Here is a 23,279-nt window from a genome sequence, read left to right on the forward strand (position 1 = left end):
CCAAGTGAAGAAATGGATCATTAACCTCCCAAAAACGCACTACCTGTTATGGAACCCCATTCTGACTTCTAATAGCTGGGAGGTAGCAATTTTAATTTAAGTTCCTTTTTTTCTGACAGTACAGTGTAGAGCAGGGCCAGCAAATTTTTCTCAAAAGGATCAGTAAATATTCTAAGCTTTTCAGGCCACAGGGTCACCACTCAGTTCTGTTGTGGTGTCATCAAAGTAGCCACAGAGAGTAGGTAAATGAGTAAGTGTGGCTATGTTCCAGTAAAACTTTAAGCCAGGTATAGTGGCGCACGCCTGTGATCCCAGCATCCCGGAGGGCTGACACAGGAGGACGGAGCCCAGCCTGGGCAACTCAGCAAGACCATATCTCAACACACACACACACAAAAAAAAAAATGTAAAAAGGGTTAAGAATGTAGATTGGTGCAAAAGCCCTGTGTCCAACCCCCAGTATTAAAAAAATATTTTAAAAATTTAAACTATTTTTAGAAAACAGGCAGCAGGCCCAATGTGGCCCCAAAGCTCTAGTTGCTACTTCCCAATTTAGGAGCATCAAACAGATCCAAACTGTCCCCCAAGATCTGAGCATTTCAAGCACCAGTAAAATTTCAAACAATCTGAGGACAAAAACTAAAAAACAGTAATACAACTATTTTACCACCATTTCTTGGTAAATGAAACAGCATGTAGAATGTAGGTCAAAAGCTTGTAACAAAAAGTAAACTTTCAGCTCTCTGAGAAACTGCATTATCTGCCTCCCTCTTATCTGCTTTCATCACTTCTCTGGGGCCTCGTAAACCCACAGCAGCTCAGGTCCTGAGGCCACAGTCCCTCCCATCTGCATCAGCTTGGTCCTGCAGCAGTATTGCTGTGGTCAGCATCCGCTTGCCCATAATTTCAAGTTAGTCACACGGAAACGCTTAATAGTTAGATTCTGTGGCTAGCACTCTCCCCAGGAACAAGGAGGGCTGTGCCACACAGGGGACTACACACAGTACCTGGGAGGACCCAGTCAGGCACCCTCACCGGGGCTGGAGGCAGATTACTTATTTTGTCAGGGCTACTTAAAGGGAAATGTGGCCTTAACTGTTTTTAAAGATGAAAAAGATCTGAGGCCAGGGAGGGGAACAGGGAGGAAAGCAGTTGGGAAAACCAGATGGGGCACTCCTTACTTATTCTGCAGTCCGGCCCAGCAAAACCGGGCGCACATTCGCACCGGTACCAGTTGTCTCCATCCACGCAGGTGCCACTGTTATAACTAAGAAGAAAGCAGAGACCACAGCTCAGTTAGCAGCTTCCCGGCCCACGGCACCATCTGTCACATGTAGCCATGTCAGCTACAGTGCTCACCCCCTGCGCCGGGAGCTTTACAGATACTGATGCCTCGGCCCCATCCCGGAGAATCTCATTTCCTAGGTCTCGGGTGCAGCTCAGGCACTGGGACTTTTAAAATCTCCCTGGGTGATTCCTATGTGCAGCCAAGGTTGAGAATCACCTCTCTAAATGAAGACACAACCTGGCTAATTAAAGTGAGGTCCATGAAGCAGCAGGACGGGGGTCACCTGGGAGCTTGTTAGAAAAGCAGAGCCCCAGCCCAGACCTCCTGAATCAGAACCTGTACTTTAAACGTGATCCCCAGGAGGTCCCAAGCACGCTACAGCCACCAAGTGCCAGCCTCAAAGTTGTCACACTTACCAGGGGTGAGGGCTGCAGTCATTGGTATCTGCAAAGGAAAGGCGACAGTGAGGACTTCAGCTGGGAAAGGGGTCTTAGCCCTAAGTAAAAACATCATTTATTTCCATAACACCCAGATGATAAAGTCGCAGTTAACACCAGCCAAATATGCTTAAAACCTCTGCTGAATTGGAACCAGGCCTGCAGCACACTGGGTTTCATTTGCCGTGGGACACATGTACACAGGAAGAGGCCCAGGGAGGGGACTGCGGAGTGTGTGAGAATGGAAGACAGCAGGCTGCTGGTCAGCCCCAGAGCTGGGAACCGAGACGCCATCTGTCTCCACTTATCTCATCAGCAACTTTCTCATGCCCAGGTCAGGGCTGCAGCCCATCAAGTCATTAATACGGACCCAGGTGATACACAAGCAGACATCAAACAACACTGCTTCTGGTTTCTATTGCAAGTCCCCAAGGGTGTCAGGATATGCTCCAGCAGCCCTGGGAGAGTTCAAGGGGGAGGACACTCACTCTGTGTACAGATGGGCCCCTCCCAGCCTTCCTTGCAGACGCACGTAAAGGACTCGCCGTTGACCACACAGGTACCCCCGTTATGGCAGGGGCTGGGCAGGCAGCTACTGTTTCTGGCTGCAAGACAGGGACACGCCACCCACTGTGAGTATCCAGAAATTGTGTGAAGAGGCAGGACCCAGACCCAGGAGCTTGCCAGCAGACACTCAGATGGGAGAAAGTTACCTATGTTGCAGGTTGTTCCTTCCCAGCCACCAGGACACATGCACTTAAAAGCATCCCCTTCATCATAGCAGGTGCCGCCATTGTTGCACGTGGCCTCGTCACACTGGCTGTCACCTGGAGGAAGAACATACCTGCGTAAGCCCCCATGCCTCCCAAAGAGTACAGAGCCAGGACGCAGGCTGGTGGATACTTACGTGAGTGGCAAGTCTTTCCTTTCCACCCATTTTTGCAGTCACAGTAAAAGTCGTTGACCAGGTCTCGACATGTGCCCCCATTGTGGCAGGGGTTCTGGCTGCAGTCATTAATATCTAGAACCAAAGAGGAGACACGAGCTGAAGACCACCCCAGGACCGTGCACTCTCCCACAGCCTCCCCCAGCCCCTGCTTTCCACCTCTGTGTCCCACTTTATGAAAGAAAGCAACTCCCAACTTTGAATGCCACAAGGTAGGCAACAGAAGACATAGCCTTTTAAATTCCCATGGAAATTAAAATCAAGATGGAGGGGCTGGGGATTTAGCTCAGTGGCGCAATGCCTGCCTGGCAAGCATGAGGTCATGCATTTGATTCCCGGTACCAGAAAAAAATAAAATAAAATCAAGATGGAAAGAAATTAAACAAAAGTGCCTTTCCTTGCAAGCAAGGATATTTACTACCTTCATTTCCAGTCTAATTCTAGAGCTCCACGGTAAAGGTCCCTCAGCATTAATAAACACAAGCTATGAGGCCCCACTGCAGAAACAGTTGGGGACCTACCTTCAGAACTTTCCACTGCAAAGAAAGGCATCCCTGACTGAGGGGGGCCCCCACCCCTGAGTCCCAAAGAACCGCAGACTCACTGGTTTCACAATAGGCTCCCTCCCAGCCGTCGCTACAGATGCACTTGTAGGAGTTGACACCATCGATACAAGTGCCACCATTTCGACAGGGGTTGCTTTCGCAGTCATTAATATCTGTGAAAGGAAGGAGACAATAGACATGAGGAACTGAAGGGCAAAGAATGCCCCGACCAAGCCCTGTCTTGTGGTTTTCATGGCTGTCTGAGAAAATGCACCTGGCGCCTCTATACTAAACTGACTTTCTCCAATGAGACAGAAGCTTCAGTCTTCTGGAAGCTTCTGAATGATGCCTCCCCCATTTTAACGTAACACCCTCACTAGGAGTTACTCCACGGGCCTGGGAAGAAACTTCTACGGAAAAGAGGAACCACTCAAATTTGTAAGATTCCAGAACACTCTAAAGTAGGTATGGAGACTCAGAGGCACTAGAAAGATCTAGTCAACTGAATTCAACCTCAGTCAAAGATCGCAAATGGAATGATAAATGTAATGGGCACTTCAACCTTAGTTTTTGATCGAGGCAATTCAACTCAGTGCTCCCCACTCCCCAGTGAGGGGTCTTACTTTCATGGCAGTACGTTCCCGTGAAGCCTTTGTTACAGTCACAGGTGAATTTGCCTCCCGACTGGCTCTTGCACTTCCCGTGGGGACCACAGACGTTAGAGGAGATATACCGCACCCCTTCAGGCGTGTCGTTGGAAGCCATGGCCACGGTGCAGCTGTCAATCACTAGAAGACAGGCTCAGGATCAGATTGCAGCCACAGCGTTCCTAAGCAAAGGACTGAAGCCACGCCTCCGTACTGGAGCCGGGCACCCTCTGGCTAATGAGGGTAAGAAGTCAAAGGGCACCCCAGGGACCAGGACTCCAACGACCTGCCTCCTTGCGCTATGACAAGCAAAGCTGAGATGCCAGGAGAATTTTTTAAAGCATTTTGTCACCATGTAGTCAAGAAGCCTACACGCCTGTGGGCCCCTTCATCCCACCTCTGACATATCTGCCCACATCGTGAAAAGCTTGCTACGGATAAAGATCACCTCTGCTTTCTTCCTCAATCTACCTTAAGCAAGGCTAGAGGATAAACTTATAGAGAGGCTTTAATTAAGATTGTGCCGCCTAATACAGCAGCCATGGGCCACATGTGGCTATCTAGATCTAAATGAGCTAAAATTAATAGTGTTGCTAGCTCCGCCAGTCACAGTCCATGTGCTCAGTGGCCACACGTGGCCCATAGCTCCCACGACACTGCAGTCAGGCTTAAGAAACACAGAACACCCCCAGTTGCCCAGATCTCTGACAGCGCTGCTCTGGAGGATCTGCCTGAGGGCTGCAAGTCAGCCCACCCAGGACCAGAATGACAAATGGCTTTTACACACTCCCCCGGGCTCCATGTAACACGTGGTTCCTCCGAGGGAGGCCAGGACAGATTGCCCACACGTGTTCTGGCTTCCCTACGCGATCAGAGAAAAGTCCTCGCCACCTACATACTACCTCTAAGAACATGAAGGGGAGGTGGCACATGGGAAACAAAAGAGGTCTGGAGACAGCTGGGTGCCAGGGAGGGCGGTACCTTCACAGGGGGTCGTGCGGCAGTGGTCTTTCAGGTGTGAGCAGTTCTTGCCCTCATAGTCCTGGGGGCACTTGCAGAAATAGTCGCTGGCCCGATTGTAGCACTGGGCCCCATTCTGGCAGGGGTTGGGCTCACAGTAATCTATGTCCAGCTGCAAGTGTCAGGAGCAGGATGAAAGTGTCATTATCTGGGACACTGGGAACTGACCTCTCCCCATCCATCCATCCATCCATCCATCCACCTCTATGATAGGACACCGTGTATGTAATGCAGCTTCATGCTCTAGGGACCACCATAGCCAGGTAAGCATTCAAAAAGATAAGGTAGGGTGGAGAAGACCGCCAAGCAGAAAATAAAATCAAGCAGAGAAGCTCCAGTGGTGCAATCATTTAGTACACGGTATTTATACAAAATCAAGCAGAGTCAAACAGATGGGCCACGGGCACAAAAGTGGAAATCACCCGGAAATGTCCTTCCACTAGCATTCATCTACCAGAGATTCTCTAGTGTAATATGTTAACAGATGTCCTGAGAGCCTGGACACAAAAGCCAGGAGGAGGGCAGGGAGGGAGAAGGGCAGGAGGCTACACTGTAAAAACTTGGCCATCTGAGGTGTTCGCCTCCACTCACCTGACAGAGGTTTCCAGAGAAACCAGTGGGACACAGACACTGGAATCTGTTGATTTCATTCTGACAGTGGCCCCCGTTCAAGCACGGGTTGCTGGCACATTCATCGATGTCTCTCTCACAGTGATCGCCTGCATAGCCAGGTGGACAGATACAGCGATAACCATTAACCAAGTCCTGGAAGAGGAGAAGGGGGAGAAACACATGCTTTTTCTATGTATTCCACAAACATGGAGCTTCAGCAGTTTAGCATGACTGATCTGCTTCAGCCAATTTGCAGAAAGAGCCAAATGGCAATTGAACGACCCAGGTTAGGGGTTTCTGCGTGCATGCAGGGGTCTGAGGGAACGAGAGGCCTAAGGAAACATCCAGAGACCTCCTTTCACCTGCACTTTCAAATCCCGTGGGCATGGCGCCCTCTCAACATCACATAAGTCTTAGGATTTCTTGTCAGTTGTTAAGGTTTTCATTTAAGCAAAGATTGACATACCTGACAGGAGGCATCATTCTGACACTGACCAAGGCAGTCATTTATATCTGAAAAATAAATAAGTCATCCTGTTAAAGAGGCATTTGACACTGAAACGGCATAATTGAAAAGCCTTCTCACTCAGGACAGATAAAAGTTTCAAATCAGATTTCCTGTGTGCTTCCTGTGAGATAAGGTTATTATACTGGGTGGGGACCCTCCTAATTCTCCCAGACGGAGGGAGTGAAACTTCACATCATTGTTTTAGCCACCTTATCAGAGTATGAGCAGTTGTAGCTGCTAATGAGCCTGATAAATTGTATGTTTTCCTTGTCCCCCGACCACTCCCCCTCTCCAAAACCATTTTCTAGCACTGGGTGGTAGCACACTTTCCTGGCATACATGGAAGATGGGGGGAAAAACAACTGAACTGGAGCCCAGGGATGGACAGACAAGTGTTTTTAACACTCAAACTGCATGAAAATCAGAAGTCACTCACTTATGTCACAATTCTGACCCATCCAGCCCGGAAGACAATCACAGTAGTAGCTTGCAATCAGATTCTTACAGGATTTGGCATTTACACAAGGTTTGGCCTCACATTCATTTGCATCTGAAAGGAAGTAAGGATGAACAGTGAGAATGGCCCTCTGCCTCCCTTCCCCCACCCAGACATGCACCACACCAACAGAGCTCCTCTGCAGCGGAGACACTACCAAGCCAGCGAAATAAGAAATACTACGCTGCCTGTGTTTTGCATATCTGAGCTGTCTCCCTAACCCTTATCCAATAAAGAATACTAATTGATAACTTTCCGGCTGCTGGTTAACAACTGGCCCCAGACAGGACAGTAGAAAGCCACCAGGCATTTCTGTGCAAGACCCGGCGCAGCCTAGTTGCTGGGATTTAAATGTGGCAAAAAGAATGCAGACAGCTCATTCCTCATGAGATCATCCCCGCTTGGAACCCAGCTGCACACTCCTTGGACAGACGATTGACATGGTTCAAGGAATCCCACGACTTTCCCACAGGGCCAAAAGAGCTAGTCCATCTGCATTCAAGTTATTTCTCCCAGTCCTAGAAATTCCCGATAATAAATTACTTCTCAGTATGATGGAGTGTGAACTCACACCGCTGGCCATGCGCTCACCTCTCTTCACAGCTTGGATTAGGAAAGCTAACTAACCTGGGTTCAGGGAGCACAGTGGCTGGAATTTCCTTACCTAACTGGCACGTCTTGCCAGTCCACTGCGGAGGGCACACACACTTAAATCCGTTAACCATGTCCTGGCAGGTGCCTCCGTGGGAACAGTTATTTGGGGAACAATCATCAATGTCTGTTCAATGAGAAAGGAGGGGACAGTTTAATTTCAACCCATCTGGCAATTAAATAATGTAACACACCACCTCTCACAGGAGCGGCCTTCACCTAAGAGCCAGACACCTGCTACAAGTAAAGCTACAGCAGGGCAAGTGGCATGGTGACAAGAAGGCCCAAGCCTTGATTGTAGTTTTAAATCCTCCACTGCCCCAGTTCATTTAATCCCCCCCTAAGCAGTGGGGGAGAGAGACAGCTGGATCCCTGCAGAGCATCAACCTGGTGGGAACACAGGACACCCAGAGCGCCTAATCTTTATTAAAGGAAGTGAGAGATTGCAAAGAGGTATTAAAAACACAAACAACCACAAAAAACACTTCTTAACAGGTGGAAAACCTGATTCCCCTGATTTGCTTACAGGCTCCCCCAAATTAATATACCAGGTGCCACACTCAATTCATCCCCAATTCATTTCTGACCTGCATGCTCTGCAAATTCACTCGGTCTTCACTATAACTTAAGAGTGGGAACTGCTACTGTCCCACTACTTCGCGAGGGTATAGGGAGGTTACAAGGCCTGCCAGAGTGCCACAGGCCCTGAGCAGGGGCCCCATGGCACACCCAGGCCAGAGACCTGGGTGTGACCCCAGAGACCACATCCTTAGCCATACCACATGTTGCTACCGCAGTGCTGATGACAGTGGTATTCAGACCTGGCTGGCTGCCGCTCACAATTCCAGGAGCTCCTTAAAGGCTACAGACTGCCTAATTCTGGAGGGATCCGTGCACCCAGAGATCTGTGCCATACAGTGGTTCAGGGGGTTCTGACATTTGATCCCGTCGAACAACCAAGCTGACTTTGTACCCAGATCATTTCTCCTGGAACAACCTGCCCTAAAGGCAGCCTCACTGTGGCTATAGTAGAATAGCCAGGATTCAGGAGGCAGCGCTCCCAGGAGCACATGAAAAGGAACAAGTTATTCCAGGAGGGAAATACTGCTGATTGACATGTGTGCTCCCCAGCAGGTAGGATGGGGTGCTGGGGGACCTTGGACTATACACACCCATCCCTCTCCCACTAAAACTGATGTGTCACAAGCCCATCTTGACATCCCTCCAGGATGGACACTCACTTGTAGAGCACGTGGGCCCAGTCCAGCCCGGAGAACACTCACACTCGAACCCCAGGGAGGTCTCCTTGCAGCTGCCTCCATTGTGGCAGGGATCAGAGAGGCAGGCGTGCTCAGCTGCAGAACCAAGACAGCAGTCAGCAAGGGACCCCGCTTTCCATTACATCCTCCCCTACCTCTGCCACCACTTCAAAAAAAAATAGAAGCAAGCATGTGATGTAACCCTGCTGTGCTCAGGGAAGAAAGGAGGTCATCTTTCTCACTAAGCTGTCTCCTGCAGCATTCCAGTCCATCTCGGAGACCAGGCATTCCTCCTACGTAAATCAGCATCACCCAAAAAACCATCAGGACTCAAAGGGGTTTCACAAACCCCACAGAAGGGCTGAGATAGCAAGCTTAACTTTGTAGCCTATTTTCGTCTTTCCTTAGGTGTGTGTGTTTTTTAAGCTGAGTGTAGAGAAAAAGTACGCAAAGGAATCTCACCCAGCTTGGACCACTTACCAATTTCACAGTTAGGTCCTGAATACCCCTCAGGGCAGGAACACTGATATTTGTCAGGACCTGTGTTGCTACAAGTTCCCCCATTGAGACAGGGCTGATGAGTCCCGCAGTAATTCAGATCTGCCAAAAAAAGACCCCAAAGTCACAAAGAGACAAAAGTAAAGATTTCTAACCCAGCACAGTTCTGATCCCGCTCCTCTTTCAAAACTAAAACCAAAATAAAGTAAAATAACTCCCATATCACTAAATGCAGTGTCAAACAAATTCGGAGCAAAAACCCCAAAAAGGGATAAATAGGGACCAGGGATAGCTCAGTGGTAAAGCGTTTGCCTAGCATGCTGGAGGCCCTGGGTTCCACCCCCAACACCACCATAAAAGATATAAGTGAGTAAAAGCAAAAACCAAATCAACACGGCCCACCACCCCAGGTGGGCACCCCACCTGGGCCCTGGAGGACATACCTTTGTCACACAGCTGGCCACCCCAGTTGGTTTCACAGAGGCACTGCCAGGGCTCGATGCAGGTGCCATGCACGCATCCCGGGTGTGGGATACACTTGTCACAGTACAGGCCTTGCCAGCCATACTGGCACCTGCGGACAGACAGCACACCCCATTCAGCCTTTCCAACATCACGGGGGTCTGCACGATTACAACAGAAGACCACAAGGTCAGGCTGTTTGTTTTGTTGCAGAGGACAGGATGGCAGACTGTCAAGACTGGGGTGGGGGTGCAGTATGCTTCTTATAAACAAACATTTTCACAGTTGGGCCAATGTCCCCTCCCAGCTGACTTCCAACAAAGGGAGGGCTGTCTGGGGAGGGGCCGGTGTGGGATGCCCTCCACAAAGCCACTCTCTTCTCAAGCTCCCTGATGAGCCAAGAGTGGGGGCATGGAATAAATCAATCCCAGGACCTAGTCGGGACAGACCATAGAAGGAAAGGGCGATCCAGGGACAATAGCTGTGCGAATGTCTCCTCAGCGCTGCGCTTGCAGCTCTGCTGGGCTTTGTCTCGGCAGCAAGTCATGACCCCAGTGCTCGGAAACCAACAAGACACCGAGTGCGGCAGGAAAGCGTAGCACAGTGACAACCTGCTCAATAAAGCAGGCAAAGAGCAGGCAAAGGCCAGGACAGCATCGCTAAGTCCATTTCTGCAGAAGGGACGGGGGAGAAGCAACAGCATTGGGAACCAAGTCCATGGATAATTTATGACCCATTACCATGGCTGCCCATGCTAATTTATATAGTTATTTCTCACTTCGCAAAAAAAAAAAGATAAAAAAAGAAAAAGAAAAAAGGGTCATCTTAGTTTATCTAGTTTTAGGGGAGTTGAGTTTCTTTTATAAGCACCCCGTTCCTCAGACTCTTGGGAGGCCAAATGGTGCCTTTGATCCCCAAACAAAAACACAAACATAAACCTTCACCTGGGGGTGGGGAGAAAGGGCAAGATCTCAAACCACTCTCCCCTCAAGTTTCAAGCCCTCTGAAACTTTAACTGCCTTCTCAAACATCAGGCTTTAACAGAAGGGATGGGAGAAAGGCAAGCAACACCAGCAACTCGCCAGATGACGAAGTGAATGTGGATTCTGCACAATCACCCCAGAGTAGGACCTGGGAAAAGCCATGATTAGAACCAACCACCCGGTAAGCTGCTCAGCTATAACTCTGGAAAACAAACGTTCCCTTAACCCCCTCAAAGGAAAGCCTTACACAGTTGCAGAGGGCTGGAGGCAAGCTAGCAAATCCTTGTCATGGGAAAATTATAGGGATCTAGCTAATAGCTAATCACCCACGGCTGAGAATCAACTTAACCCCTGAGAATACTGACTAACCACTTCCTAACTTTTAAAAACAAGAGATCCACACCCAAACACAAAGAATCACTAGAATGTGTGGTTTAATATTAATCAGACACAGGATTCTGGTTTATATAAAATAGACCCTCAGCCGAAATGACAAGTGACTATTTGAAGGAGTAAAATAAAAACAAGTCATCTGATACAAATAATTTTTTTTTATAAAAGGGAGATACCCAACTTAGTGGGAGTTAGAGGGGTGGGAAGCCATTCTGTCTGGTTGACAGTCTCAAAGGTAACACAAGAGAAACTGACTGGGAGATGAAATATTCTTGCTGTCTTCCCTTACCCTTCCAAATTAAGGATGGCTCTACCTCTTCAATTTGCCTAATAAATGCAAGGAGAGACAGCTGAGGACCCAACCTAACCTCTTAATTAACAAGAGCTCAATCCCCAAGCATGAAAAAGCAACCGCAAGAGGCCACAGATGACTTCAAAAGAAAACAAATAAAAATACTGACCCCAAAAGAGGCATCCACCAAGTTAGCCCAGTTTAATAATATATGATTAAGATTCTCATGAGAAATTGAAGTGCCTTCCCTCATATGATGATTCATAATTAAGTTTGATGTTATTGGCAGACTCGCAATAGAGCAGGCATGTGCACCCAGGAAGAGGGACCTACGTTTACTTGGGAACAACAAAAAAAATCAGTGAAATGCTCCTCTCCAGGGAGAAGACAAAAACCAGTGTAGTACATAATCCAAAAGACAACTTACTGGTAACTTGCCATGCAACTATTTCTGGAGCAGGACACAACCTGAACTTCCTTAGCTGGAAGGTTCTGTTTTGATTCTCTTTCAAGGCAGGGCAAAGGAACCGAGCTGGGAGACTATGCAAATGCCGCGTGGGAAAGTTGCACCTTAAGTAAATAAGGGCACCAGTGCATGTCTGGGCAGGGAGTGGGAGGTGAGACTTCGAAAGAGAAAGGGCTAAATTCTGGAAACAAAGCCTGTTGTTCTGGCTCAGAGGGCCCTCCCCTGCGCAGCAGTGTTTATTCTGATGACAGTAGCACAAATCGGGTTGGCCTCGCTGATACTCATCTGAGCAGGAAGCAGGCTCCGAGGCCCTAATGGCACTGCCCTAATGGCACTGCTGTTCTTACTTTCTCCAGAACACCCTCAATTAGGGAGAGGTGCTGTAGGTGGATTCCTGCTTGGCATTTGACAGCAACGCTGTTGAACACCATCGTCAGCTGCCACCTGTGGGTGAATCCCCTCAGCCTTGCAGAAAATAAAATTTCCAGAAATGTAGGAGGAGACCATTTCAGTGCAGCCCACTCTTAATTTTACTTCCAGCTGCCTTGACTCCCACTTCAGTCTAAGTTCAGTGTTTCTGTTGCATGGGAGGAAAACCAGATGGGAAGCTGGTCTGGTCCGATGTAGATTCCTGGGCTAAACCACGGCACTGGGCTTTTCTCAGTGTGTGGAGGCCAGGAATAAGTACTTTTAACAGTCCCTTCATTAATCCTGGGGATCACACTTCAGTACAGAGGTATGGATCAGCAGTTCCTAAAATATGGTCCTATCAGCAACAGCACCACACCCCCGGGCACTTCCTAGAAATAATGCAAAACCTTGAGCCCACTCCAGCCAGGGTACCAAATCTGCATGTTCATCAGAGCCCGCGGTACCGCCTTCCTCTGAGGTGCACTGGTTTGAACTGTTTCATAAGCTTCCCTTGGCTCAACTCATAGCAGCTTTGGGGACAAAGGTGACAAGCCCAAAGGATCCATTTAGTGTCACATTAAATCTGCTAATCCTTATAATTTGGGAGGGGGTAGAGTAAAGCGTGAGATGCTGTCAAAATGCCCCAGACTCCAACAGTATTTCCGGGAACATGACTTTGTCAAATTGGTATAATATACATTTCAAGAAGTCCCCCAAACCATCATCCCGAAGCACTCAGGGTAGGGTCTCCCTTTGGTTTCTACATTGTTCCTGGACTATAAAAGAACAGACTTCAAAGGCCAGCAGCAAAAGTCTACATTCATCAGGCTCAACTGACAAGATTCCAGCGCAGCCATTAACCTCTCAGCACCGGGCCAGCTCCCACTGCAGAGGGGCACGAGATTGTACTAATCCCATTCTAAAGAATGCTGGACTTTCGCCTATTGATGGGAAAGTGGGGGAGGGCAGGGAAAGGACGAGGAGGTGGGGGAAGCGGGGGAGGAGGAGGGAGGGAGGGAGGGAGGGGGAGAGGGAGAGAAGGAGAGGAGGAGGAGGTGGAGGAGGAGGAGGAGGAAAGCCTTAACGAAACAAAGCCGCGTCCCTATACCCAGTCCATTAGCACATTGAGGGAAGATTACAAAAATGTGTTATCAATTTACAGAACAGTTAATACAAGAATCACTGGCTATGCTAAGTTCCTTTTTTTTTTTCCTAGAGAAGTGGTGTGCACATTCCACCAGACAGCTGGTATAATTTAATAAGCTTCGGATGTGCCTATCAGGATTTTTTTAAAGCTTTCTCATCCTTCAAACGAAAAAGGCATATTCACAATCAAGTTAGTCCCTCTGCTGCATTAAAAGAAATGTCTTTTAGAAAGATAAAGGAAATCACAAAAGACTAGTTTAGTCATGTACCTGCAGTTACCCGGAACTTTGCAAGATCCATGCTTGGGACTACAGCCCTGTCGACAAATAGCTGTGAAAGAGCAGAGAAGATTGCATTAGTGCACTGCCTGCATCTTGCATTGCCAAGCGTCATGAGAATGGCCTAGTACACTAAGCCTACAAAATCCATGATTTTCAGAGATCTCATATCAAGCCCATTGTAGGGAGAGGAAGATGGGAGGGGCCCAAATAACAAATCCAGCTTTAAACTTCAAGGTCATGTTAGCAGATCCCCAAAACATGATACTATTTGGGGACAAAATGCAGTCACATGACACGATGGGGGAAGGGAGTCCTCACCCAGCCCTCCACAAGCAGCTTCTCTGCTCCCTGGGCCTGCCTGGCCCATGCCACCCTGCCTAAACCTTCCCTCCCTCACCAACAGAAAGAGGGGCAGATTCTCTTAACCATCCCTCCCACTCACCCTCAGTCATGCCCCAGGCCCACCCCCTCAAAAAAACTCTCCACCAAAAGCCTGTTTTCAAAAATCCCCTGGGGTAACCAAGCCAACCAAGCTGGCTTCATTTGGAAGGCTAATTGGGGGCCAGGGTTGGTGGCACCTTCAAAGTACCCTCACAAAGCAATTCTCTCCTCCATTTAAAAAACTATCACTACAGATTTTAAGTAACCATTACTGATTTTTCACACACAACTATTTAAAATCTATTCATCAGTTCCCTCTTTCATTGGGAATCCCAGAAACGCTATCCTGTTTAAACCACCACTCTCTCCAATTATTGAAAAGAGCATATTTCCTAGGAGACCGGGATGTGCCCCCATACTCCACCCATCAGTCATCGCTCAAAATTCATTTTTTAAAAACTTGGGTCTATCATGAAAGAATCTACTTAATTATCATGTCAGATATGCACAGTCTGTTACTATTCATGAGGGAACGGTTTACGGTTAACTAGAATTACCCAGCAAATTGCTGGGAATTAGAATCACTGAACTGAAGTAAAAGGAGCCTGGACAGGAGACAGCAAAGAACTCTGAGAGCGTAAGTATCCCCTCTTTGGGTGAGCACAATCCTACTGGAGTAGGAAGCTGGGCTGACTTCTCCCTCCTTTCTTCCCTCAGCACCAGAGTCCCACAGAGCCCTCTGAGTGCTCCCTGCGAGGCCACCCGAATTTAGCATCTGTTCAGACATCAGCTGGGGTGCCCTGTCATCAGCTCCTCCCAGGCGGTGCCAGAAGGGGCTGGCCTCCAGGACAAAGACAGATGGGGCAGGGGAAGGAACTGAGCTTGGGTGTGGCCTCTGCAGGAGTGTGGCTGCAGGCAGATCCAGGGGCAGCCTGGAGAGTGAATCTCCCCTCCACAGCACAAGGCAAAGGGGACTGCCTCTGTCTCCCTCCCCTCACTCCCTAAACCGTGAGCCCAAGGGACAGGCACGAGTGGCTCCTGCAGAGAGGACAATTCCCCAGAGAAGGAGCAGCTGGGAGCTGTTAGCAGCCAACACTCACGGCAGCTGGGGGATGGGGACGCCAGCTGGTGGAGGGGCTTTGCATGGCGCACTGACAGCATCTCTACGCTCAGCATCTTCATGCTTTAGTCCTAGGTTACAGGTAAATTACCTGCCCTGCCCAAGACAGCAACCTGCCCCCTGACTGCTGCTGGTTAAAACTCCACAAAGCAACTGGCAAGGAGAGTTGGATAACGCACCCAGCGCACACCGCACGCGTGCACATGTACGTGCACACACATGTGCGCGTGCGCACACATACACACACCTTTGTTACACTCAGGGCCCATCCAGCCTTCCATGCACGTTTTGTTGCCATTCTGATCACAGGCATAGTGTCCAAAGAAGTCATCTCGGGGCCGGCAAAACTTATTGCAGCCAAAGCCATAGTAGTAGTCATCACAGGTCACACGGATCTGGTACTCAAAGTGGGCAACACCCGTGTTTTGCTTCAGTGTCTGCCACTGCCGGCTGGGGTTAATCATGCCTGAGTGAGACGCCTTTTCAATGATGCTGTCAGGTTCTAGAGGAAAAAAAAAAAAAAAGAGGAATCACAGTGAGATTCTCAGAGCCTCCTACCCCGACCATTTTGACTAATTTTTAAAAAGTAAAAATGCGCACACTGGACAAAATTTAAACAGCTGTACCAAAGGGCAGAAAATAGAAAGTTCACCCCCTCCGCACAGGCCACCACCACTACCACGCTGTACTATTACTATGCTGTACCATCACCATTACCACCACCATTACACACTGTACCCTTTTTAATAAATGTGTCATGTTTCTCATGGTCTAGAAACACCATCTGCTAGTTCCTGACCTGTGGGTATGCAGATTTAGGCTTCTGCTTTTAAAGCCACAACATGTGTACTGAACATATCCCATCCATGCATGTGGCTGGCATTGCTGAGCCTCAGTATGTGCGCAGGCAGTCTGCTCCATCTGTGGACAAGCCCAAACCACCTACCCAAGAAGTTTTGTCATTTTTCCTCCATGAGCAAAGCAAACCTTGGTTTGCAGAGCCAGCACCAATACCAGATACCAGCCAGCTTTCTCATCTTTGTCTGATGGGAAGAGTGTCATAACTTGCTTTAGCTGGGATTTCATTGAGCGATGGTAAGCACTCGTCCAGGTATTTGTCAAAGCATTTGCACTTGTTCCTGTGACCTGTAACCCGTTTCTCTCTTTCACACTGCAGCCCTAACCCCGTCTGCTTAGTGTCAGTAGAGAACCTAGGAAGCCCTGAACTACCAGCCCTTTTAAAGTTTCAGACAGCGTCTCGCTAAAAGTTGCCCAAGCTGGTCTCAAATTTACAATCCTCCTGCCTCAGCCTCGTGAGTACTTGGGACCACAGGCATGTACCAATACACTCGGCCCTCTGCTAACTTTTTATTTTAGCATACTGTTGGCCACACCAATTTGCAAGAAGCTCTTTATATATTATAGTGGGTTGCCCCTTATGGAATATTGCTCTTGAGTAAATTAATCTTTCACTCTGAATAAAGGTGGCAAGCTTTTCTTCTGGTTTTAGGGTTATGAATCTTGCTTAGAAAAGCTTTGTCCATTTCCAAACTCTTCACTAAAAGGCAAGGAGTAAACGGAGTTACTTTAAAAGAAAAAAAAAAAAAGTCCTAAGCACACCACCATTTAAGCCACCAAGAACTTAATGCATTTCACCTTTCTGCTCTGCTCAGAAGTAGCTGGGAGAAGAACTCGCCCCAGTTTACAGACAGGTAGGTAGAGGTATTGCTGTTTTAAGCCATGCTCCTTCAACAATGCTTACTGCAAATAAAGGCCTTGAGTTTAAGCAGCTCTGAGAAGAAGTACAAAGTGCTCCCTTCCCTGAGGTCACTTACAGTCTAGGCTGAGACAAGAGATGGCTGAAAAAACAGCTCCAAACATGGATGCCAGGAGTACAGGGCGGGGGTGAAAGGCCACAAGCCCCAAGTCAGCACCAGTCTGCTGTTGTGTTTGTTTTCTCAAACCTGCCAGTGCCAACCCTTCACCACCTTGTCAAATTCAAGGCCACCTTGGTGAGACGGCGGCATCAGGGCCTACCTGCAGCGTCTTTGTGATTCTTACACACCCACACTACTGTTTTTCTGGGCCCTGGGCCTGTGCTCCATGACAAAGCTATGCAAGCTCAGTAGGTGACCAGGGAAGGAACTCTTGGATGGCTTCATCCACACGCTCCACTACCAACACGGCCCAGCATTCACCCTCTGGGCTCTCCAAGTGTCGCGTGGGCAAGACAAGCCCTGGACAAGCCCGCACACCTGCAGACTCACGCCAGCACACACAGGAGCACTTGCAAGTAACCTTTCACTCACTCGCTTTTGCAAATAAACACAGACCAAAGAATGACAAAAACGTCCCTTCATCAACTGTGTATCTATTCTACGGGTTCAGTTAAGCTGTAGTGGGCTCTTAACACATGGTTACCAGGGTTTAATAAAGAAATCACTGAAACACACTAGCCATGGCTCAAAGCGTCTAGCTTCTCTCTGGCTGTATCAACAACAAACAGTTCAGATAAGAGCCTAGTAGAGTCCTGAAGGTGCAGAACGACTCGTGACTCTCAGTAGCTCAGCATGCTTTCTACCCACTTTCAGAAAGTGCTATATATAGAAAGCGCTGCTTCAGAACCCTCTAATAGAGGTGAAGAAACTGCACACCCACCAGGGCAGGAGCTGCATGTCTGTGACAAGCTCTCCCCAGTCTGAGTTTCAAAGAGCAGGTCCCCTGCCTGTTTCCTCCACGGGGCCGCCTGAACTGCAGTTCCAATCTGCCTGGGCTGCTGATGTGGACCTGCAGCAGCTCAATTGGTGGTCCAGTTTTGCCACTCAGAAGGATGCTGTCACGCCTCCCTGCAATCTTCACCCACACAAAGATGCATTGGGAAGAGCCCACAGCAACCTCACAGGCCAGGCAGGGGAGCGTAAGGGTCTAGGGGAACTAACCCCAGGACCGTGCAACCTAGAAACCTAGAAAGGAGCTCTAGCCGAGAAAGTTAACCTACAAGAAAGACTGGTCTCAAGTGCACCTGTTTAAGTTTACACATCAGTTAAGCATTACAGTAAACAGAAGTCGTTTGCTCTGGTGGAGAAAGAAAAACTTGGACCTTTATTTACTACAGTCCTGCAATGTAATGGAAAGGACTTTCGAGGACTGGTGGCAGGAGGGTCAGCCTCAGGAAATCCTTTCTAACACATCAACAGCACCTGGGCTTCCTGAAGAGTTGATGTGGGAAGAAATTCTGTCCCCGCAACTCAGGATCTGTCTATTTACAACCAAAGCCAGGATGTTTCCAACTTGCTTGGGTACCAAAGGGCAGCCAACTCCACTGGGCTCCTGAGTCTCTTCAGCTCTGTGCTCATGGAACACATTCTACTGAGAGGACCAGGGTAGAGAGATCAAGGAGCAGAACATTCCAGACAGAGGAAACAGCATGTGCAAAGGCCCCAAGGCAGGAGAAAAATGGCATGCATTTTAGGGTAAAAAAGGCTGGTAAATAGCTAAGCTACAGTTACAATGAATAAGAACGAAAGAGATAAGGCTGGGCTGTGTAGGGCTTTGTGAGACAGGAAGATCATTCCCAAGAGCAATAGGAAACCACTAAGTAGCTGGGTTTCAGAAATAAGGATAAACACCAAAAAAAAAAAAAGAAAGAAATACTGTTTTGGGGCTGGGGGTTTAGCTCAGTGGCAAAAGCGCCTGCCTGGCAAGCGCAAGGTCGTGAGTTCCGTTCCCGGTACCGGAGAAAAAAAAAAAAAAAAAAAAAAAAAAAAAGAAATAAGGATAATGACCAAATACTATGCTCCAAAAAGTCAAAATATGGCAGAAGAATGAAAAAAGTACTAGAAGTGAACCACAGCAGACAGGGGTAAACCAGTTAGCCAGCAGCTACTGTACAAGTTAAGGTGGAAGCAGTGATGTGGGCATGTGATATGAGCACCTAGATCAGTCAAGAAATGGAGATGCGGTTTTCAAACATTGGACATGGTACGTATATAGATACAACGTGGAGGGGTACACAAGGTATCCTCCAGATTTCTGGCTCCTGTCTCTGCGTGCTATTACCCAGAAAAGGTCCTTGAAGGGACTGCTCTTAAAGCGGGAAAGTCTCAAGTTTGATTTTCACCAGGCTGAATTTCAGATTCCTTGAGACACATCCCAAGAGGAGCAAAGGGGAAAATAGATAAACCACTCCCACCAAACCTACCAGGTCTCTTTACCATGGCTCACCTAAAGTTTCAATTGGCTGCAATGAGCAACCCGGAACTATGGCAACCTCACATCCCAGAAGTTCAGGTCTGAAAGTGCTTTGTCCCTACTTCATTCTTCCTTGTCCCCCTCCAGGGACTGGTTACCTCAGCAACAGATAAGATATTCTTGAACTCCAAAATGGGACAACCTAGGAAATAGACAACCATGGGCAGCTCTGGCCGGGCTCTGGGGCCCCAGGGGCACAAGTCCAAGCTGGGGAGTAATGGAAGACCCAGAAAAGGCTCTGCAGATGTGTGTTTCCTGGAGGTGTCCCCTCACACATCCCTACCAAGTGTCCTGATGACATGGCTCTGATCACAGCTCAGGATCAATCTCAAGAATGTGTACTGCAGGGCTGGGGATATAGCTCAGTGGCACAAGTATCTGGCTGGCAAGAATGTGTGCTTCACTAGATGGTTTTAATATCACACCTGCACCAGAATATCTGAACAGCCCATTTCCCGCCCTCCCCACCCTCTCTTCCTCCCGCTTCTCCTGTAAGCAGGTCACCATGACATGACATGCACATACTCTTCAACACTTGTGGCAGGGAGGACAAACAGATATCTATGACCCTGACTGGCATCAGCCACAACTAAGGGTGGCAAAGCTCCCCTGCCACCACTCCCAACACAAACATCCTCTGCTGTGGGACCGGAGTACCCTTGGGAAGGACGCCTCTGAGCCTGGACTTTCACACGCTCCCTCCAGGCAGGGATGACGTCCACAGAGCTGGACTGCAGGCGCCACCGCAGGAGGAAGGCCCCAGAGCTTGGCGAGGATGCTACAGCCTCAAGGGGCCTAGCAAGCCAGCCACACTGACAGCTGCCCACCAAGCACAGCCGCCCTGCCTCGCCCTCACAGTACCCATGCTGGGCACTTAGCACCCTAGGATTGAGTAAAAAAGCAAAGGGACAGAAGGTGGAAAGTCGTTAGCAGCAAACAGAAGAAAGGGCAAGTAAGGCAGAGGAGTAAAAGGTAGGAGACATTTCAAGGATAGAAGGCAAAGACAAGAGGCTGCATCGACTCTTCCGCCTGTATGAACCAAGAGACTTCAGCGTGAATCAGGCTTTCCAGTGACAACAAGAAGCTGGCAAAAAGGGAACTCACTGCTTTGGTTTGCGAAGGCAAACATGCTGTCCGGTTAGAATTAAAGAGCAAGACAACTGTATAAGGCTATAAGGCGATACACACCCTCCATGGTTCCTGCCACCCAAACCCTCCCTTTTGCCATCCTGAAAAGCAACTTGAGCTGGACACAGAGCCATCTTTCAGAAGGAGACAAGGCAGGTCACCGCTTCGGGGCTCTGAAATTCCACTTCAATGAAAGGTCTGTGGTGCATAGTGTGGGAAACGCAGAGGGGCTAGAAGCTCACCTGCCCACCAAGTGAAATTCAAGGTCGGTCTTTAGAGCCCAGCCACCTTTGTGGCTTTATCTTTCTGATGAGAGATTAAATGCTCACTTAAAGTTTAAATGGACTTTTAAAAAGTCACTACTTTGATCCTTTAGCAGTCTACAAGGTTTTAAAGTTGTAAAACCATTAAGATCTCTATCCAGAGATAATCTAGGTCCTTATTCAGGGACTGAGTTAACTGAGCGTCTGTTCTGCCTACTTAATATTCCAAGCTGAAGTTCTAAGGGAAGTGAAGGAACCAACTCCAGCACGGGGTGAGGCAGATCAGGGAGGGAGAACTCAGGAGACAGATACCACTGACAGGGCCACCACTTCCAAATGCATTTAGAGGGGACTGCGCTGGTGTGATACTTACGGACAGTGTCATTACTGGAATCCCACGCCTCCACCAGCAAAGTGTAGGACCTCTGCAATACAGATAAGCAACAGTTAGTGTCTCACAAACGGAGGCCAGCTCTCCAATGACCTGCTGTCTTGGTCTCCCCGTATAAGCCAAAAAGGCAAAAATGAAAATTTTATCACACAGCACACAGAGGCCTTGGGTGTTTAAATCCAGACCAGCTTCCCTCCCTTCAGCACTCTCCTCAGGCTGACAAGTGACTCCTTTCACCTGGCAAGTGTCCATGGGGGTCACCACGCATGCAGGCAGCCCAAAGTTTTGGGCAGGAAATGCCACCTCCCTGCTCCCTCCGTATGGGAGCACTTAGCATAGACTTTTCCAAAACTTTCCAGACCCCAACCCTAGTGGCATGAGAAAAAAAGCCAGACAAAGAATTTATTCTAAGCTAACCTACCAAGGTATTTGTACTGAGGGGGTATTGCTAAGGTTACACTTTGGGCCCTGGTGGGGCAGTCCCCTGGGAGGCCCCCCTTTTCCTTTTCAGAACCCCTTTGAAAGCCCTGTCTGTGTGAGACCATCCCAGCTCTCACAAGTATCAGGTAACCCTAGGAAACAGGAGGGGGTAGGTGCAAGGAGACTCTGGAAGACAAAGAAGGCGACCTCACTTGGGTGGTGCTGTAGGGGCCAGCCGGAGAAGAAAGTACAAAGGGAGAAATCAGCTCACTCCTGTGGGTTGTATTTATTGATGAACTTATCTGTCAATAAGATCCAGCATTCCAGGAATAATCAGAGACCACTAACTAAACAAATTCCCTGGATGCTGGCACGATGCCAGCCAGCTATTATACTGAAGGTACTTTTTATCTTCCAGGCTTATCTCAGAATGCCGCCTCCCCCTAAACCCAAGCTGTTAGCAAATTCCCACTTTTACTCAAATCTTCCTTTGCAATTTACCATGAAGTCAGTCTTACAAAAGGCTAGGGTTTCAATAAACCTATCTCAGGTGGGAGAAATCCGTCCTAAGCAGGTGGGAAGAAAAAGAACATGAACCCATTTAGGCACTTCTGTTGTGCCAGTTGGAGGGCAGTGCACTGGAAATAGTGACCTAGGTTTATTAAATAATACTAGGCCACCAGAAGCACGCTGCTGCAAGAGAAGGGAAGGTACCCATGAGGTTAAGGCCAAAAAGCAAAGAGGAAAAAGTTTCATTCATAACTCAAGGCAAGCTGACTACTCTCACAGTGACACAGCAGGTCCTCTCTGAATATAAAAATATCTTCTGATAGACCATGCCTTGGAATCCAGCCGAAATATGCTTCATACTCAAAGCAGAGTAGGATTTCATTTCGTTCACTGATAACTGTGGGAAAATGCTCACAAAAGCAAAGCAAAACCGGGCAAGCCAGGGCACAAACCCAGCCCTCTCCTGTTAGTGGCCAGAGGTCCAAACACATTGTTGTCGTCGTTAATATTTTATTAGTGAAAGTCACACCTTATTTACAACCTCTTTAAGTTTCTTAGGACTTCCTACAAATTATAGGACTCTTCCCAATGAGCAGCAAGAAATTATATTTCTCTCCTGATTGGAGGCAAGGGCCAAGTCGAAATGAGGCCAGATATGTGGCTGATTCTGTATAATTAAGCCCTTCATTTGCTGGTCACGTTGAGGCCCACATCCTTCACTTCAACAATATTGCTGTAATTAATCCTCTGATTAAATGCATTGATACCAAGAGTTTTGACAGACTTGCACAAGTGCTAAACACATAATACCCACAAACGCCACTGCAAGGGAAGGTGCCTGGGATTGAGCTGGCCTGGCAGTATTACCTCTGCCGAACACTAATGTGGAAGGCATCCTTGGGTCTTGCACAAGGACTTGGAAGACCAAGCAATCTACCAGGCTCATCCTCAGCTCAGAGGCTGCTGACCAACACCACCCCACTTTGAGAGGAAAGTATGGCACCCACAGATCCAGAAGCCTGGCATCATGATTTTCCACCAGCACCTTCCTTGTAGGAGGCGGAGGTGGGTTCAAGGCAAGGGGCTGCAGCGATAGCCACCAAGCCTGAACCTTTGCCCTCCCTTGTTTCAGAGAAGGGATTAGCTTCCAAGGCAGGTCTCCCAGGGCATAGGTGCCCAGCCTTTAGAAAAAAGGGTTCCCTCTAAGGCTCCTATTAGGAGGCATTCTTACCCTCCCACTCCATCCCCACACTATAGATCAACAATCAAGATAATGCAGCAATGATTATTACTTGCTAGGGAACTTTTAATTTTTCCCAGGCCCACGCCTGACCTCTGTACATCCCTGACTATGCATCCAGACACCAAAATCGCAGATCATCGACATGGCATGATCATGGATATGGCACCTCCTGCCAGCAAAGTGAACACCAGGCCACAAAGAAACAATGTCACGAAGATAGAGTCTGATCCA

The 23,279-nt window shown here is 48.4% G+C and overlaps 1 protein-coding gene across 1 annotated transcript in view; it reads right to left on the minus strand.

The window, feature by feature from the left end:
* Jag1 (jagged 1) overlaps positions 1-23,279 on the minus strand; it is a gene marked incomplete at its 5' end in the record, with an annotated part of 35,655 nt that overhangs the window by 5,050 nt on the left and 7,326 nt on the right. The window contains 18 exon segments of the mRNA XM_005380879.2: positions 1,182-1,267; positions 1,705-1,732; positions 2,214-2,330; positions 2,439-2,552; positions 2,633-2,746; positions 3,276-3,389; positions 3,840-4,004; positions 4,845-4,995; positions 5,475-5,648; positions 5,962-6,008; positions 6,440-6,553; positions 7,164-7,277; positions 8,392-8,505; positions 8,890-9,009; positions 9,351-9,481; positions 13,330-13,390; positions 15,090-15,344; positions 20,858-20,909. Of these exon segments, the coding sequence (XP_005380936.2) occupies positions 1,182-1,267; positions 1,705-1,732; positions 2,214-2,330; positions 2,439-2,552; positions 2,633-2,746; positions 3,276-3,389; positions 3,840-4,004; positions 4,845-4,995; positions 5,475-5,648; positions 5,962-6,008; positions 6,440-6,553; positions 7,164-7,277; positions 8,392-8,505; positions 8,890-9,009; positions 9,351-9,481; positions 13,330-13,390; positions 15,090-15,344; positions 20,858-20,909 (2,071 nt within the window).

The sequence above is a fragment of the Chinchilla lanigera genome, unplaced genomic scaffold, assembly GCF_000276665.1.
Source record: "Chinchilla lanigera isolate Chin_1 unplaced genomic scaffold, ChiLan1.0 scaffold00014, whole genome shotgun sequence".
Classification (NCBI taxonomy): Eukaryota; Metazoa; Chordata; class Mammalia; order Rodentia; family Chinchillidae; genus Chinchilla; species Chinchilla lanigera.